The 14,429-nt window shown below is 46.7% G+C and overlaps 1 protein-coding gene across 1 annotated transcript; it reads left to right on the forward strand.

The window, feature by feature from the left end:
* The first annotated feature begins 8,307 nt into the window (after positions 1–8,307).
* Positions 8,308–13,439, forward strand: PSPH (phosphoserine phosphatase). Its single transcript, XM_056506717.1, has 5 exons — positions 8,308–9,269; positions 9,957–10,091; positions 11,601–11,746; positions 12,410–12,558; positions 13,253–13,439. The coding sequence occupies exons 1-5, from the start codon at positions 8,812–8,814 to the stop codon at positions 13,361–13,363; spliced, it is 999 nt and encodes a 332-aa protein (XP_056362692.1). The 5' UTR covers positions 8,308–8,811; the 3' UTR covers positions 13,364–13,439.
* The last annotated feature ends 990 nt before the right edge of the window (positions 13,440–14,429 follow it).

Below are 14,429 nucleotides of genomic sequence, written 5' to 3' on the forward strand. Positions count from 1 at the left end.
TAGTCAAAACTCGTTTTCTTGTAACACACAAGCTGCTGTGTGAGGCACCAGGGCCTCCATAGCCCCCAGTGCGCACCCTCTGCCCGGGGCTTTCCTGCAATAAATCCCTCCCAGAGGGTCTAAGCATGGGGATGGTCCCTCCCAAAGCGACAGAGTTTCTGTGTAAAATAAAACCAGAAATATTCTTGTCAAGACAACCTCGGTGGGTGCTGAAACGTTTGCCCTACGTGGCCTGTCAGGCCTCACTCCTGGAGAAATATTTAATTTTGGACTCTGAAAGGAAGGGACGAGTGATTTTCCCTGAAGGGAAGCTTGAGAAGAAGCTGCTGCCGTGGTCCCTCACATCCCTGTGGGCACTGATTGCAGCAGGCTGGAATCCCAGATTGCTCCATGAGGCCCCCAAACACCCACTGGAGCTCATGGCAACACCAGGTGTGACACAGCCCTCTTCTTACTTCAGGAGCTGCATGAGGCAGGTCCCAGAATGAATAACCCCCAGAATAACCCCCAGTGTTCTGCAGCCCAGAGGGTGCTGCCCACAGGCACACTGGATTTTGTCAGTATTTCGTCCAGGGAAGGCAGAGACCCTTCCCCAGCACAAACCCATGAAGATTCCCAGAGAATCTGAAGTGTCCAAGCTGGATGGAGCTTGAGGCCACCTGGGATGGTGACAATTGTTCCTGCCCACAGCAGGGAGCTGGAACAAGATGCTTTTTGAGTTCCATTCCAACCAAACCTGTGAATTCTATGAAATCTCTCCCTCTCCATCCCACTTTTTGCACAGGGAGCTCTGGATGCAGCCCTGGAGATATTTCCACTCCTCCTCCAGGAGTAAAGTCTGAGCCTGCTCTTGGGTCCAGTTTTCTGCAGAGGAGTTTTGGGAGAGCTTGTTGGGACAAGTCAGTGTCAAGTGTCAGGGCAGCCTGGCAGGGTTTGGCTGCAGGCTGTGACACCTGCTTTGGGTGAGGATCTCAGGTTTCTGGGCAAAATGCCACACTGTGAGAACTCCCACATGTGGCCTGTCTGTCTCCTGGAAGGGACAGCTGCTGATATCCTTGGGATTCTGGTTGTTTAATGTTTTAGGTGGTGTCTGGACATTCCACAAGTTTGGAGCCCTTTTGTTTAGCTGAGCAGTGTCTTGTGAAATATTTTGATGCTGGGCTTTCTCCTCTATGATTGCAATCCTTAGGAATAAACATTAAACATTGCAAAATGCAGGGAAGCACACCTGCCATTTCAATATTGGCTCTGGAACTCTGTTAAAATGTTGTCTGCACTTCGTTGGGATGCTGAAACCATAACAAAACAAAACACCAAGCCTAGCCCAAGAGGCAATGTCCAGTTAAAACCTGGATCCCCAGTTCTGGCCTGGAGTTGGAACTCTCAGGTCAAATATTTTGTTGCTCTTGCTTCTCTGTTTTTTTTTTTTTTAATTTTTTTTTAATTTGTTACTCTCAGGGCTGTTCTCAGCAGAGGGCAGCCTTGTCAAACCTATCCCTGCAGGCTTGTTTATATTTTATGTTTTCCTTGCTGATGCCTATGGAAAGGCAGGAATTGCCCATCCTGAAACACCTGTGTTGTGTGGGGCTGGCAGTGATGTGGGTCAGCTTCAGGTTTGTGAGAGGAATTATTTCTGCAGGAAAATAAAGGGAAAAATGTAGCTTTGAGATGGTTTTTTAGGAGAAGAGAGCAAAAAAAGGAAAAGCTGTTTTCAAAGACATCCTAATCCTCCATGCAGGTGATTTCTGCTGTTTTTTTGTACAAATGGAGAGGTTCTGTACTGATGTACAAGAGCTGGGTGCTGTGTTTGTGTCAAGTTTGTATTTTCACTCCTGAGCATCCTCCCACAGTTCCCAGGCAAAGTTCTCTGTGTTTCTTTGCTGGCTCACATTCCCCAGGATAGTTATTTTGGGTTATAGTAACATTTCTCACAAGCATCTTCACATTAAAATCCCATTTTGCAGCATTTTTCAGCCATCAAGACAAGCTTTTCTTCCTTTTTTTTTCAGTTTTAGCTGTAGAATTGTTCTGTGTATTTGTTTTTTATATGTAATAAAAATAAAAGGCAAATGCCCCCCACACTTAAATTGCCCTGTGAATTCAATGGATTGCACCAGGTTAGAATCAAAATATTTAACTAAATTAAAGCCAACTTGTCCATTAAACTAAGCCAAATAAAGGCAATATCCTTCATGAAATATTCAGCAGCAATTCTCTTAGTCAAGCCAGGCACTGCTTATCTTGGCAAAAACCCCTCTGAGATTCTCAGTAAAAGCCATTTTCTTTCATCTTTATCAAGATGGGTTTTCCTTTAACCTTATTCACAGAAATGATTTCTAAATCTGCTTTGAACAACATCCTGTCCTGCCATGATAAAGCTGACAAACAGCACCAGGCTGCTGATCCCTGGCACAGGTTTGGCAGCACAGGGGCTTGGTCCCATCTTTTCCTGACTCAAGAACTTACTGAGAAATGGTCCTGTCAACACTTGGTGGTGTGCTGAGAAATTGTGAAAAAACATGACGGGAGGAGAGGCACAAAAGGTGCTTGGTTTTAATGAATAAATGGAATTTTGAGGGGTGGCAGTGGCAGAAGAGGTCATGCACAGTGTGTCTGGAGCAGCCAGCAGTGCAGAACAGACGGGCAGCAGTCACAGGACTCCTGGCACAAGTGAACAAAAGCAGCTAAATCAGCTAAATCAGCTTTTCTTGACCTTGAACCACACAACTCCTGGGCTGGCACTCTCCCGTTTTCCAGCCCACAGCAATGAGCGAGGGAAGCTCCTCCCTGGGACACAAGCACCGGCAGCTCTGGAGATTTTTCCACTGCTTTTGACAACACAGAGCCTTCTCCCTTTGCTCAGCTTTTGCTGGCCTGGGATGTGATTTGTGTGGGATGCACTAATAGTGCCAAGAGGAGATATTGCAACCTTAAATACCTGAAAGTGCTTGTGGTCAGGTGGGGTCGGGACCCTTCTCCAGGCAGCACTGACAGAGCCTTAAGCTGCAAAATCTAGGCTGGATATTAGGAAAAAGTTTTTTAGTGAAAGAGTGATCAAGTGCTGGAATGGTCTGGCTGGAGAGGTGGTGGGGTCACCATCCCTGGGTGTGCTTAAAAAAAGAGATTGCATGTGGCACTCAGTGCCAGGGGTTAGCTGAGGTGTTAAGGCTGGTTGGACTCGATCTTGAAGGTGTCTTCCAACCTGGAGATTGTGTGATTGTGTCATTGTGTGATTCTGTCATTCTGTCATTGTGTGATTGTGTCATACTGTCATTGTGTGATTGTGTCATACTGGGATGGTGGGATTGTGATTCTGTGATGGTGATTTTGTGTGACTCTGTGGTTCTGTGTGTGATTGTGGAATTGTGTGATTGTGTGATTGTGTCATTCTGGTTTTTGTGATTGTGTGATTGAATGCTTGTGTCATTCTGTGATTGTGTGATTTTATTATTGTGTGATTCTGCAATTCTGTGATTCTGAGGCTCTGCGATTCTGTGATTTTATGATTATGTCATTCTGTGATTGTATGATTGTGTGATTCTGTGGTACAGTGACCTCAGCTCACAAATCCTCTCATCTCTGCCGAAAACAGCGTCCCTGCCTCTCCTCTGATTTCTGCCAGGACAAATCCCGATTTCTGCTCATGGGAGCCTTCCCCGTGGTCATCCCCGATCTCCCCGAGCCCTGTATCCCGAGCTGTCCCCATCTCCCCGAGCCCTGTATCCCAAGCTGTCCCCATCTCCCCATGCCCTGTATCCCGAGCTGTCCCCATCCCCGTGCCCTCTATCCCGAGCTGTCCCCATCTCCCCGAGCCCTGTATCCCAAGCTGTCCCCATCTCCCCATGCCCTGTATCCCGAGCTGTCCCCATCCCCGTGCCCTCTATCCCGAGCTGTCCCCGATCTATCTCCCCGTGCCCTGTATCCCGAGCTGTCCCCAACTCCCCGTGCCCTGTATCCCGAGCTGTCCCCATCTCCCCGAGCCCTGTAATCCGAGCTGTCCCCATCTCCCCATGCTCTGTATCCCAAGCTGTCCCCATCTTCCCGTGCCCTGTATCCCGAGCTGTCCCCGATCTATCTCCCCGTGCCCTGTATCCCGAGCTGTCCCCGTCTCCCCATGCCCAAGGATTCCCGAGCTGTCCCCATCTCCCCATGCCCAAGGATTCCCGAGCTGTCCCCATCTCCCCGAGCCCTGTATCCCGAGCTGTCCCCATCTCCCCGAGCCCTGTATCCCGAGCTGTCCCCATCTCCTCATGCCCTGTATCCCGAGCTGTCCCCATCCCCGTGCCCTGTATCCCGAGCTGTCCCCATCCCCGTGCCCTGTATCCCGAGCTGTCCCCATCTCCCCGAGCCCTGTATCCCGAGCTGTCCCCGTCTCCCCGAGCCGCCGCTCCCTGCCGGTCCCAGGGCTCCTCCCCTGCGGCGGGGCGGTCGCAGCCCCGCTGCCTGCGCTGGCAGCGAGCACTGCCCTGCTCTGCTCCCATGTGTGCGAGCACCTCAAACAAACCCCCCGGGCTGCCTGACTCAGCGCTTTATCAGGGGCTGAGCGGCAAAATGCGGCTCCGGTCCAGCGCAGCCCGTGCGCGGGGTTGGTGTCCCTGAAGGGCTCGGCTGCTCGCTGATCCCTCCCTGCCCGGCAGAGCGCAGCTCCCAGCGGCAGCACGGCCACTCACTGCTGTAAGTCACCGCATCGTGCTTTTCTCGCGGCTCGGAAGGGCTTGGAGTTTGGCTCGCAGATCCATAACATCGCGGGGTTGTTTTTTTTTTTTTTTTTCCAGCAGGGAAAATAAGGAGGATCTTGTGCCTGTGCTGCCCGGCGCTGTTTTATAACAGCAGCGTGAATGAATGATGCAATCGGGCACGGGGGGAGCAGCGGCATTTTGGCAGGACAGGCGAGAGGGGATTGGAGAGTTGGGAGGTGGATGTCAACATCCAACAGGTTCCTTCTGCCCTTTTTCACCTGCTTTTCACGAGTTCGCTGTGAGGCACTGCTGTGCAGATAATGGTGTGGAGCTCCAGGCACTTCATCTCTCGACTTGCAGACAGATCTGTGCCACTGCCTTTACAAACTGAGCAGGAGGCTAAAGAAAAACCTAAAATGAACTAGAAAATCCAGGAGGTTTAAGAAAAAACCTGAAAAAAAGAGAAGAAAACCCTGGAGATTAAGGATTGAATCTTCCTATTCTCACCCTGCAAACCACAGAAAGTTATGGGTGGAAGGGCTGAACTTCTAAAACTTACATAGAACACAAACACAATTTGCTTAAATATAACTAATCTGCTTAAATGTATCAGCTTTCCTCTAAAGCTTTCAAAACGTTGCTAATTCTGAGGATGAAAGCTCAGTACAGAAAAGCTGTGTCACTGTATTATTCCCATTTTACAGACACAGGATTGGAAACAATGAGGATTAAGTGGTTTGTTTAAACTCATACCATGAAAACACTCCTGGGAATGTTCTTAGAAGCTGTAGGAGGAAAAGGTCCTGAAAAAAGTTTCAAGAACTATTTTCTCCAAATCCTTTGCTCTGAGCAGCAGTTTCCCTTCAAGGCAAAAGAAACAGTTTAATGTGATTAAACTTCTGTTAATGTTCAGCACAATGTTAAATGGGGAAGTGAATCAGAAATTGTTTGCAAACACGGATATTCCTGAGTGCTGGGTATTATTTCATTAAGAATCACTTAATCTTCATTTTTAACAGCAATAAATGTGATCATCATGCAAAGTAGCAGCGTGGCAGCACTTCTGAGAGCTGAAATATGACAACAAGGGAGGTCTAGGCACAATGAGGGCTTGGAGATCTCATCAAAACCTTGCAGGCCCAGAACACCTGCAGTTCTGAGCACCACTTGCTGTTCCACTTGCATTGCATGTGGATACAGGGGATGGTGCAGCTTCTCCCCATGAGGCAAGTGCCCTTCTCTGAAGGGACAGCAAACAGAGGATTTCAGTTGTTTTCCTTTCCCATGTGCTCTTACATAATTCCTCTTTTTGGGACTCCACCCTGTCTGTTATGAAAGAGAATTATTTCTTGTGAAAATGTCTCCTTTATTTATTTATTTTTTTGGAACAGCCTAATGAAACACTTCATAGTCTGGAGGCAAGGAGATCTCACAGAAATTCCACTTTTTCCTTGTGATTTTCTTTTTTTCTCAATCTTTATCTCAAGTCTCACCCTACCTCTTTCTCTCTGTCACTCTTTTGTCTTCTTTATCCACTTCTTTGCCCATGGTTGTTCTCTTCCCCATATTCTTCTTTCCAGCTATTTTATATCAGACCTGTTGAAATGTTTGCTGCTTGGAGGATTTTCAGGCTAGGAATTGATTACCTACCTGAAATTCAGTGGTAGGAAGATCAGAGACTCCATTCCAACACATTCCAGTGTTTTTCACTTGGAAACAGAACCCATTATTTGTGAGAATTTAATTTTTCTACCCATCTCATTAAAACATTTACACTTTTAAGCAATCATACTCTGTATTTTGGAATAATTAATCTCTGCCATTTATACGGGCCTGGACCACTCTGGAATACAAAATTGCTTTTCCCTGACTGCAGCTGAGATTTATCCATAGAAGAGTTTTACACAACTTCAATTCTTTTTGCTCTGATGTGCTACTGATGACTTTTGCAATTTTTTCCTTGCAATTTGTCACTTTTAAACAACATAAACCACAGTTTGAAACCATTTTCAAAGAATAGTTCCAAGCAAAAGTTTGGAATAAAGAGAGGACAGGGTTAATTCCAGCTATGACTCCACAATAATTCTTTATTTGTCCATCAAACTCCAGCCCAGCTTTCATGCCCTCACAGTAAGAACCAGCAGGGAAGGGAGCATGGAAACAAACGTGAACATTTCGTCACCACGGAGATAAGGTTTCTGTGGGACAGATGAGAGGCTGGATCCAGCTGAGATCCCAGCTTGTCACGTCACAGAGCAGTGTCCCCACACTGCCATTGCCTCACGCTGGCCAGAGCTGCAGTGCAGCCCCAGGTGAGGCAATGGTGGCTTTGCACAACTGCTGGGACACGGTGACGCCAGTGTCACACCTGCCCTGCCAGCATCCCTGCTGGGATGTGTCACTGCAAACACAGCTCAGCCCTGCTGGGATGTGTCACTGCAAGCACAGCTCAGCCCTGCTGGGATGTGTCACTGCAGACACAGCAGGGCCCTGCTGGGATGTGTCACTGCAAAACCAGCTCAGCCCTGCTGCTGGAGAGCTGGGATGTGTCACTGCAGACACAGCAGGGCCCTGCTGGGATGTGTCACTGCAAAACCAGCTCAGCCCTGCTGCTGGAGAGCTGGGATGTGTCACTGCAAACACAGCAGGGCCCTGCTGCTGGAGAGCTGGGATGTGTCACTGCAAACACAGCTCAGCCCTGCACTCCAGGGCAAGTCAAGGCTGAGGCAAAGTAAACGTGGAGTTCACGTGTCACCTGCCCAGCCAGTGCCAAGGCTGAGCTCAGAACTGGCCCCTGTCCACCCAGCCTTACCTCAGAGCTGGGCTCTGGCAGGAGGAAGTTTTGATGTCCATGGTCACTTTTCTTTGATATGCTGTGCTGATGGCTTGGAACTATTTTGCTTACATGTCCAGTGCAGTCTTTGTAGAGAAAGATAAAATGGCCTGCAGCACATAATCCTTCAGTCATGATCCTGAGGCTGGAGGTTTATGGTGTGCCCATGCACCAAGGCAGAGTTCTGCCAAGCTGCAGTTCAGAGGGGCTCTGTAAAAGCCCCTTTCTGGGACTTCTCCTCTAGTGCCACCCACTCCCCTCAAAGGCAGCAGAATAAACCCCACAAAAAGTCCTGTCTGAGGGCTGCCTGTGCCTCTCATGTCACTTCTTGTGTGTCCCTTGCTCAGTGACGCTCCCTGTTTGTCAGGATCTCTCTGCAGACACAGCTCCTGGCTGTTCACACCAGGATTCACCACTCAGGCTGGCTGCTTTCCTTCAGATTTCCACCTTTCAGTAATAGATTGGAGCATTCTCTTTTATTCCAGATAAGAGAGGTGTGTGTTCTAATTTGTAGTGATGATGGGAGTTTTTCATAAAGCCTTTTGTATCCCAAAATTCACCATGTCCTGGGAATAAACCTTGTTCCTGCTTTGACCATTAGTGAGAGGAAAGCAAAAGATGAAAGGTTATAAAGACATCCATAATTCTTCAGAATGTGCTGTTTGATGGTGTTTTTCCCTTATCCCAGGAAAAGAACCTGTAACCCAGATCAATCATACAAGACATGTCCTGAGAGATGTCTGAGAGATTAGAAGAAACAAAAACTTCTACAAAAATCTGAGAAGTAAGATAAATAGGAAGGTGTTTAGGTATAAATTATAGATTACTAAATAGCAAAATCCTCACTGAACTAATCCCCCCATTAAAGGATGAAGCACAAGGGGAATAGGGATGAGTAAGAAGAGATTTAACTCCTTAAGCTTCTGATCTGCAGAAGTGCTCAACATATTGAAGTGGGCAGATCTAAAAGAGTAGAAAATAAAGTTTTGTCAGGGACTGTTATGGAAAATTTGATGTCTTGATGAGTTGAGTGTTCTCAAAGGCCAAGGATTTGATGGATTTATAAAAAGCTAATCCCCAATGTTAGCGGCCCGATCTTTTATTAGTGAGGATGTAGAAAAGGATCTAAACCATCCTGATTAGGGACCACCACTCATTGATAGGTTTAGGATAGTTTGCAATCAGTCCTGTGACAACTGTGACACCCCATCCTGGCAGAGATGAGCAATCCAGACCCCCCAGAGATGAAACAGAGCCCTGCAATCCCACACAGCCCTTGGCAGCCTGGTGCCTCAGCCAATGCCAAGGATTACAACCTTGAACCCGCCAACACCATGGGCTGAGGCAGCAGGGAGCAAATCAGCAGCAGCCCAGGGCTCCACAGCCCACCTGGAGCACGAGGTGACCATCAGTAGGCAGCAACAGGCAGGAGCAAATCAGCAGCTGAGGCTGACCCCCACCACCAGGCTGGCCGGGATAAAAGCTGCCAGCAGCCTCTGCTCGGCCCTTCTCGCACGCGCCAGAGCAGCAGCACCCATGGCTCAGGAAACACTGCACTACTCCCACTCTGAGAAAGACTTCATCTTGTCCCCTCTCAGTAAGAAGGCTCCCAAGAGGATGGCATCCCTGATGGAGCTGAAGGAGATCTTCCGCAGCGCCGACGCCGTCTGCTTCGACGTGGACAGCACGGTCATCAGGGAGGAGGGCATCGACGAGCTGGCCAAGTTCTGCGGCGTGGGGGACGCCGTGGCAGAGATGTACGTATGGCTGGGGGCTCCCAGGGCCAGGGACATCAGCAGGGAGGAGTCTGGCACTGTCAATTTGTCCTTTACAGCCTGTTGATTCTGCTGGAGGTTGTTTATTACAGTTTGTAAAGGGGTTGGGGTAATAAGTGGGATTAATGCAGGATGAAGTAACTTAAACTATCCTGGCATAAATTCCCTAATGGTAATTTGGATAGACTAAGAGCAGCCCTCATCATTAAACTTGGCTAAGAACTACCAAACCCTGTTCTGAACGAGGAAAATTCTGATAGACTAAGAGCAGCCCTCATCATTAAACTTGGCTAAGAACTACCAAACCCTGTTCTGAATGAGGAAAATTCTGATACACTAAGAGCAGCCCTCATCATTAAACTTGGCTAAGAACTACCAAACCCTGTTCTGAACGAGGAAACTTGAGCTGGAGGGGAGGGGACAGCACTCCCAACCCCTTGCTGAGGCAGGGGAAGAGCACAAGCTGAAGCTTTTAGCAGAAGCTCTGTGGATTCATGGTGCAGTATGGCAGCACAGAGGGAATTCCCTTTGCTGCCATCCATGGAGATGTCCTAGCAGTGCTCTGGGTGCAGTACAGCCCCTGTTGCTGGCTGCCATCCCCTGGTGTGCTGTGCTGCTGGGACAGGCTGAGGGCTGCAGTGTCCCTGATGAGCTGTTGGCTGTCCCCAGGACCCGCAGGGCGATGGGTGGCACGGTGACATTCAAGGCAGCTCTCACAGCACGGCTGGGCCTCATCCGGCCCTCCTATGAACAAGTGCAGAAATTGATATCTGACAACCCACCCCAGCTAACTCCAGGAATAAGGTAAGAAAAATTGGTTTTTATTTAAGTGTTCAGGGAGCAGATGGGATAAATAAACCAGATTCTGTGGCATCAGTGATGCTGATGTTTGTGTTTGCTCCATCTCCATGGGTGTGTGCAAAGCTTGGCTCAGGAGCCTGACTCCATGGCAAATGGTTAATCCATGCAAAAAGAAAAGATTCTTAGATATTAACTGGCACCTTGGCTGCCAAGCTCAAATCCTGGCTTGAGGATTCAATGGGCATGAAAAAGAATCTGATTTTTCAGGGGTGATGGGACTGGGAGGAGATTTAATACCTCCTTAAATTTGGTCTATCCTGCAACTCTGGTACCTCTCTGTGACTCTGCTCAGTGCAGTCAGAACCCTGGCTCAGTTTAGGGGATGCATTGCTCACAGCTACCCATTCTGAAGTCCCTAAAAACATTAAAATACTCATTAAGCAAACACAAATATGTGTATTCATTCATTCATCCTGAGGTTTGGAATGAACATTAGCTATTTAAACTGAAAAGCTCTGGGGATTTTCCCCCCCCATTCAAATTGTTTCTAACAATTGAAAAGAATTTCTTTACTACAAAATCTGACCGTAGCTTCAAGTCTAAAATATTTTTAGCATATAAAAGGAGTTTTAGATGATCCTGTGCTTCTATTTTATCCCTTTTTTTTTTTTTCTATAGAAGAGAGCTAAAAGTAACTACAAAGAGAACATTGTTTTCTTGTTCAGGATCACATGATTTTTCTTTTCATTCCTTCCTTTTCTTCCTCCTTTTCATTCCTTTATTTTCTTCCTCCTTTTCATTCCTTCCCTTTCTTCCTCCTTTTCAGTCCTTTATTTTTTAACTCCCTTTCATTCCTTCTTTTTCTTCCTCCTTTTCTGGGTCCTGCTTTAAGCCTCTGCTTTCCTTCTCAGTTTTTAGAGTTTCTGCTTTTCCTGCTACCCCTTCCCCTACTCCCCTTGCTGCAGATGCCTCCAGAGCCAAATCCCTGAAACTTTTCACTGCCTTCAAGTCCTGCTGACACGAACTGGGCTCCCAAACTTCTTTTTTGATTCCTTTTCTGTAGCTGGTGCCCTCTTCTAAAGATGGCATTGATGTCCAGCATCTGGTGAACCAACTCTGAGCTAGAAAACATTTGCACTTTGCACTTTTCAGCCCAGTGGAGCAGTGGTTTCATCTCATTCCCTGCTTTTGCTGCATTCCAGATTCATTTTCTGTCCATTGTTTCACTTCAGAAAAAAATCTGAACTGGGTCTGTTCTCACTTGTTCAAGGGAGCTAATGTGAAAGTGGGAAAAGAAAACAGTTTTGGGGAGTGCTTGTTCTTGAGGAGTGGAATGATGGTTTTGTCCAGCTCTTTCCAGCCAGGTGTGTGCCCAAACAAAGGGAAAGAAGGAAAAGCTTTGGGCAGCAGGGATGGATGGAGCTGGAGAGCAGCACACACCCAAACTAAGCTGGAATTGCACAGAGCTGGCTCAGGGAGGATTTCTCTCAGCTTTGTGCTGTCTCTTCCCAGGGAGCTGGTGAGCAGACTCCACCAACGAGGGGTGCAGGTGTTCCTGGTGTCTGGGGGGTTCCAGAGCATTGTGGAACACGTGGCTTTGCAGCTGAACATTCCCACAGCAAACGTCTTCGCCAACAGGCTCAAGTTTTACTTCAACGGTGAGAGCCCCTCCCATCTCCTGTCTCTGCTCATTAATGGCACTTTTCTGGTTCCAGCTGGGGCTGCAGGCACTGTCCTGCTGCCAATCCAGCTACCTCCATGGAGGAAAATCACAAAACCTTACCAAAAACCAGCTCAGGGCATGCTCAGTGTAAGAAATGGAGCTGTGGTTACTCTTTAATTGCAAAGGTAAAACTGGTTACAGCTGCTGAGAGCAGAGTTTCATTTCCTCCTGCTCCTTCATGACCTGAGCTGCTCTCCCAAGCCTCCCTTGCAGGGGCTGCCCTGCAGCAGAGCTGCTCTGGGTTTTCATTTTCAGCTGGAGTGCCCCAGCAGAGCTGCAGGTGCTGAGGTTGCTCCTTTCTCAGGGTTTCCTGGGTGCTGCTTTTGGGATCTTCACACCAGAGTGGCTGGGAATGGGCTGGTAGCTCTGCCCGCACAGGTTTCTGTTTTTCTCTGGAAATATCTCTATTTTTCTTTGAAAATCTCCCCACTCTACACTTGGGTGCAATCCCAGCCCTAAACTCACCTTGGTATGATTTATTTGGGATGCTGAGAGTTTTACAGGACTGCATGCAATGAAGTCAAGACACAGGCAGAGATCTTCCTTCATTTAGCAGAAAATATCTGTATTTCCAACTTGTCCTTCCATTGTTTTCCAGGAGAATATGCAGGATTTGATGAAACACAACCAACAGCTGAATCAGGGGGGAAAGGAAAAGTTATCACTCATCTGAAAGAACAGTTCCATTTCAAAAAAGTGGTTATGATTGGAGATGGAGCTACAGACATGGAAGCCTGCCCCCCTGGAGTGAGTATTACAGAAATCCTGAATTCCTTCTGAGCAAATCCTTGGGGGAAAAAGAAGAGTGAGGTTTGGATTATTTAATTTAAAAATTACCAGAAAGACAACTTTTATAAATGGTCATGTCCCAGGGAGAGATTTTAATTGTATCTCCCCTTCAGCTTTTTTCCCCACACGAAAGTTCCCCAATTCCCCAAAGCAGGTCAGGGTTTAGGAGTTTAATGCTTCCCACCTCAAGGAAAAAAAAGAAAAAAGAAACAAAGCTGCAGTGGAAATTTTAAACCCTGCACTTTCACTGCAGGGGGTTTTGTGAGATGTAGAAATGATGATTGCTCTGGTTAATGATTGAGGACAGGGTTAATGTTTGCTTTTGGTATCTCTCAGATGAGGTAAACAGAGGTAAGATAAACAGGAGAGGGGTAATTGTGGGATGCTCATGCATGAGCCAATGTTTACTTGAATGGAATTGCATCACATTTACATCAGATTCTCAGTAAAATCTCACATCTGAACCATCTGGAAGCTACAAGGCACTGAGAAAAACCAAATAACCAAAATCTGAAAAATGACCATGCAAAGGAAAAGAGGGCAGGGAGGAATGCTGTGATTTTAAAATCCAGTCTTAAAAGCAAACTTAATTACTGAGAGCTCCATTCTTTCCATGCAATAATCCATGTGCCCATTCCTTGTGTTTTTCCAGGATTGCTTCATTGGATTTGGAGGCAATGTAGTCAGAAAGCAAGTAAAGGAGAAAGCAAAATGGTACATCACCCACTTTGATGAGTTGCTAAAGGAGCTGGAAGAGCGATAAACCCTCCTGTAAAATAATCTATTTAACACCTGTAAATCCATTATACAATGCCATTAAACATTTATTTGTTTGCAAACTCGTGGTCTGGAGTTTTTAATGATTCTGGCAGTTGGGGACCTTCCACTCTGGTTCTTGTGACAAATGGCACCATTCTACTCAGGTTATGATGAAAATGGGTCAGATTTTTATAAAGCTTTCCTATGGTGGAAGAAATAAATTGATTATTTACTTCCAAGTGAAGACCAAACATAGAAAATAATAAGTTAAAAATACCTTAAGGGATTATCTCCTGGTCAATATTGCACATCTGTTGTTTCATCAGTTATGCCTCTGCTTATTTTGGGTGACAAAAAAAGAACAAGGCAACAAACAAGAACTTTGCATAATAACAATAATAATAATGTAATTCAGGCTACAGTTTGGCAAGTACCTTTCACTGCACAGAAGTCTCAGCAGCAGGGAATCAGTGAACAGGTAGAAAACATCACTAAATATCTCTGATTTCATTAAAATTATGGCTCAGATAACCTGAGGTGTCATCTGTTGTTCAACATCATTAACTTAACCTGTCTGGGGCAGGAGCTGCATGGAAATCTGAGACTGATCCAGTGTTCATCCCTGCCAAGAAACATTTTCAGGTGAGGGATAGATAGAGGGGTTCCCATCCTTCATCAAAATGCTCCAATCAAACTCCAAAATGCTGATTTTGGAAACTGGTCCCAGTGTTTGTGGAACTCTTTTATTCATTTACCAACCCACCCTCATCAGTCAGAAAGGGATGGGAGTGAATTCATCAATATTTAAAGGGAATTCTGGGACCCTTCAGTGTTTTCCTCTGCCTCCAAGGTGGATTAACCAGCCCTGAACTCTGCCAGAGTTAAGCCTGACCTGTTCTAAGGACTCTGAGCTCCAGCTGATGGATCCTGGTGTCTTAAGGAGTTTTTTTGGTGTCTGAATCCAAGAGAACACACCTGGTAAATGCTGACAACTCTCCTGAGTGTGTTTTTCACATTGTGGGAGTTAATTTCTCTGACTTGTAAGAATCTCACCTGTGAGAATGTGAAAA

Source organism: Oenanthe melanoleuca, chromosome 19 (assembly GCF_029582105.1).
Source record: "Oenanthe melanoleuca isolate GR-GAL-2019-014 chromosome 19, OMel1.0, whole genome shotgun sequence".
In the NCBI taxonomy this organism is placed as follows: Eukaryota; Metazoa; Chordata; class Aves; order Passeriformes; family Muscicapidae; genus Oenanthe; species Oenanthe melanoleuca.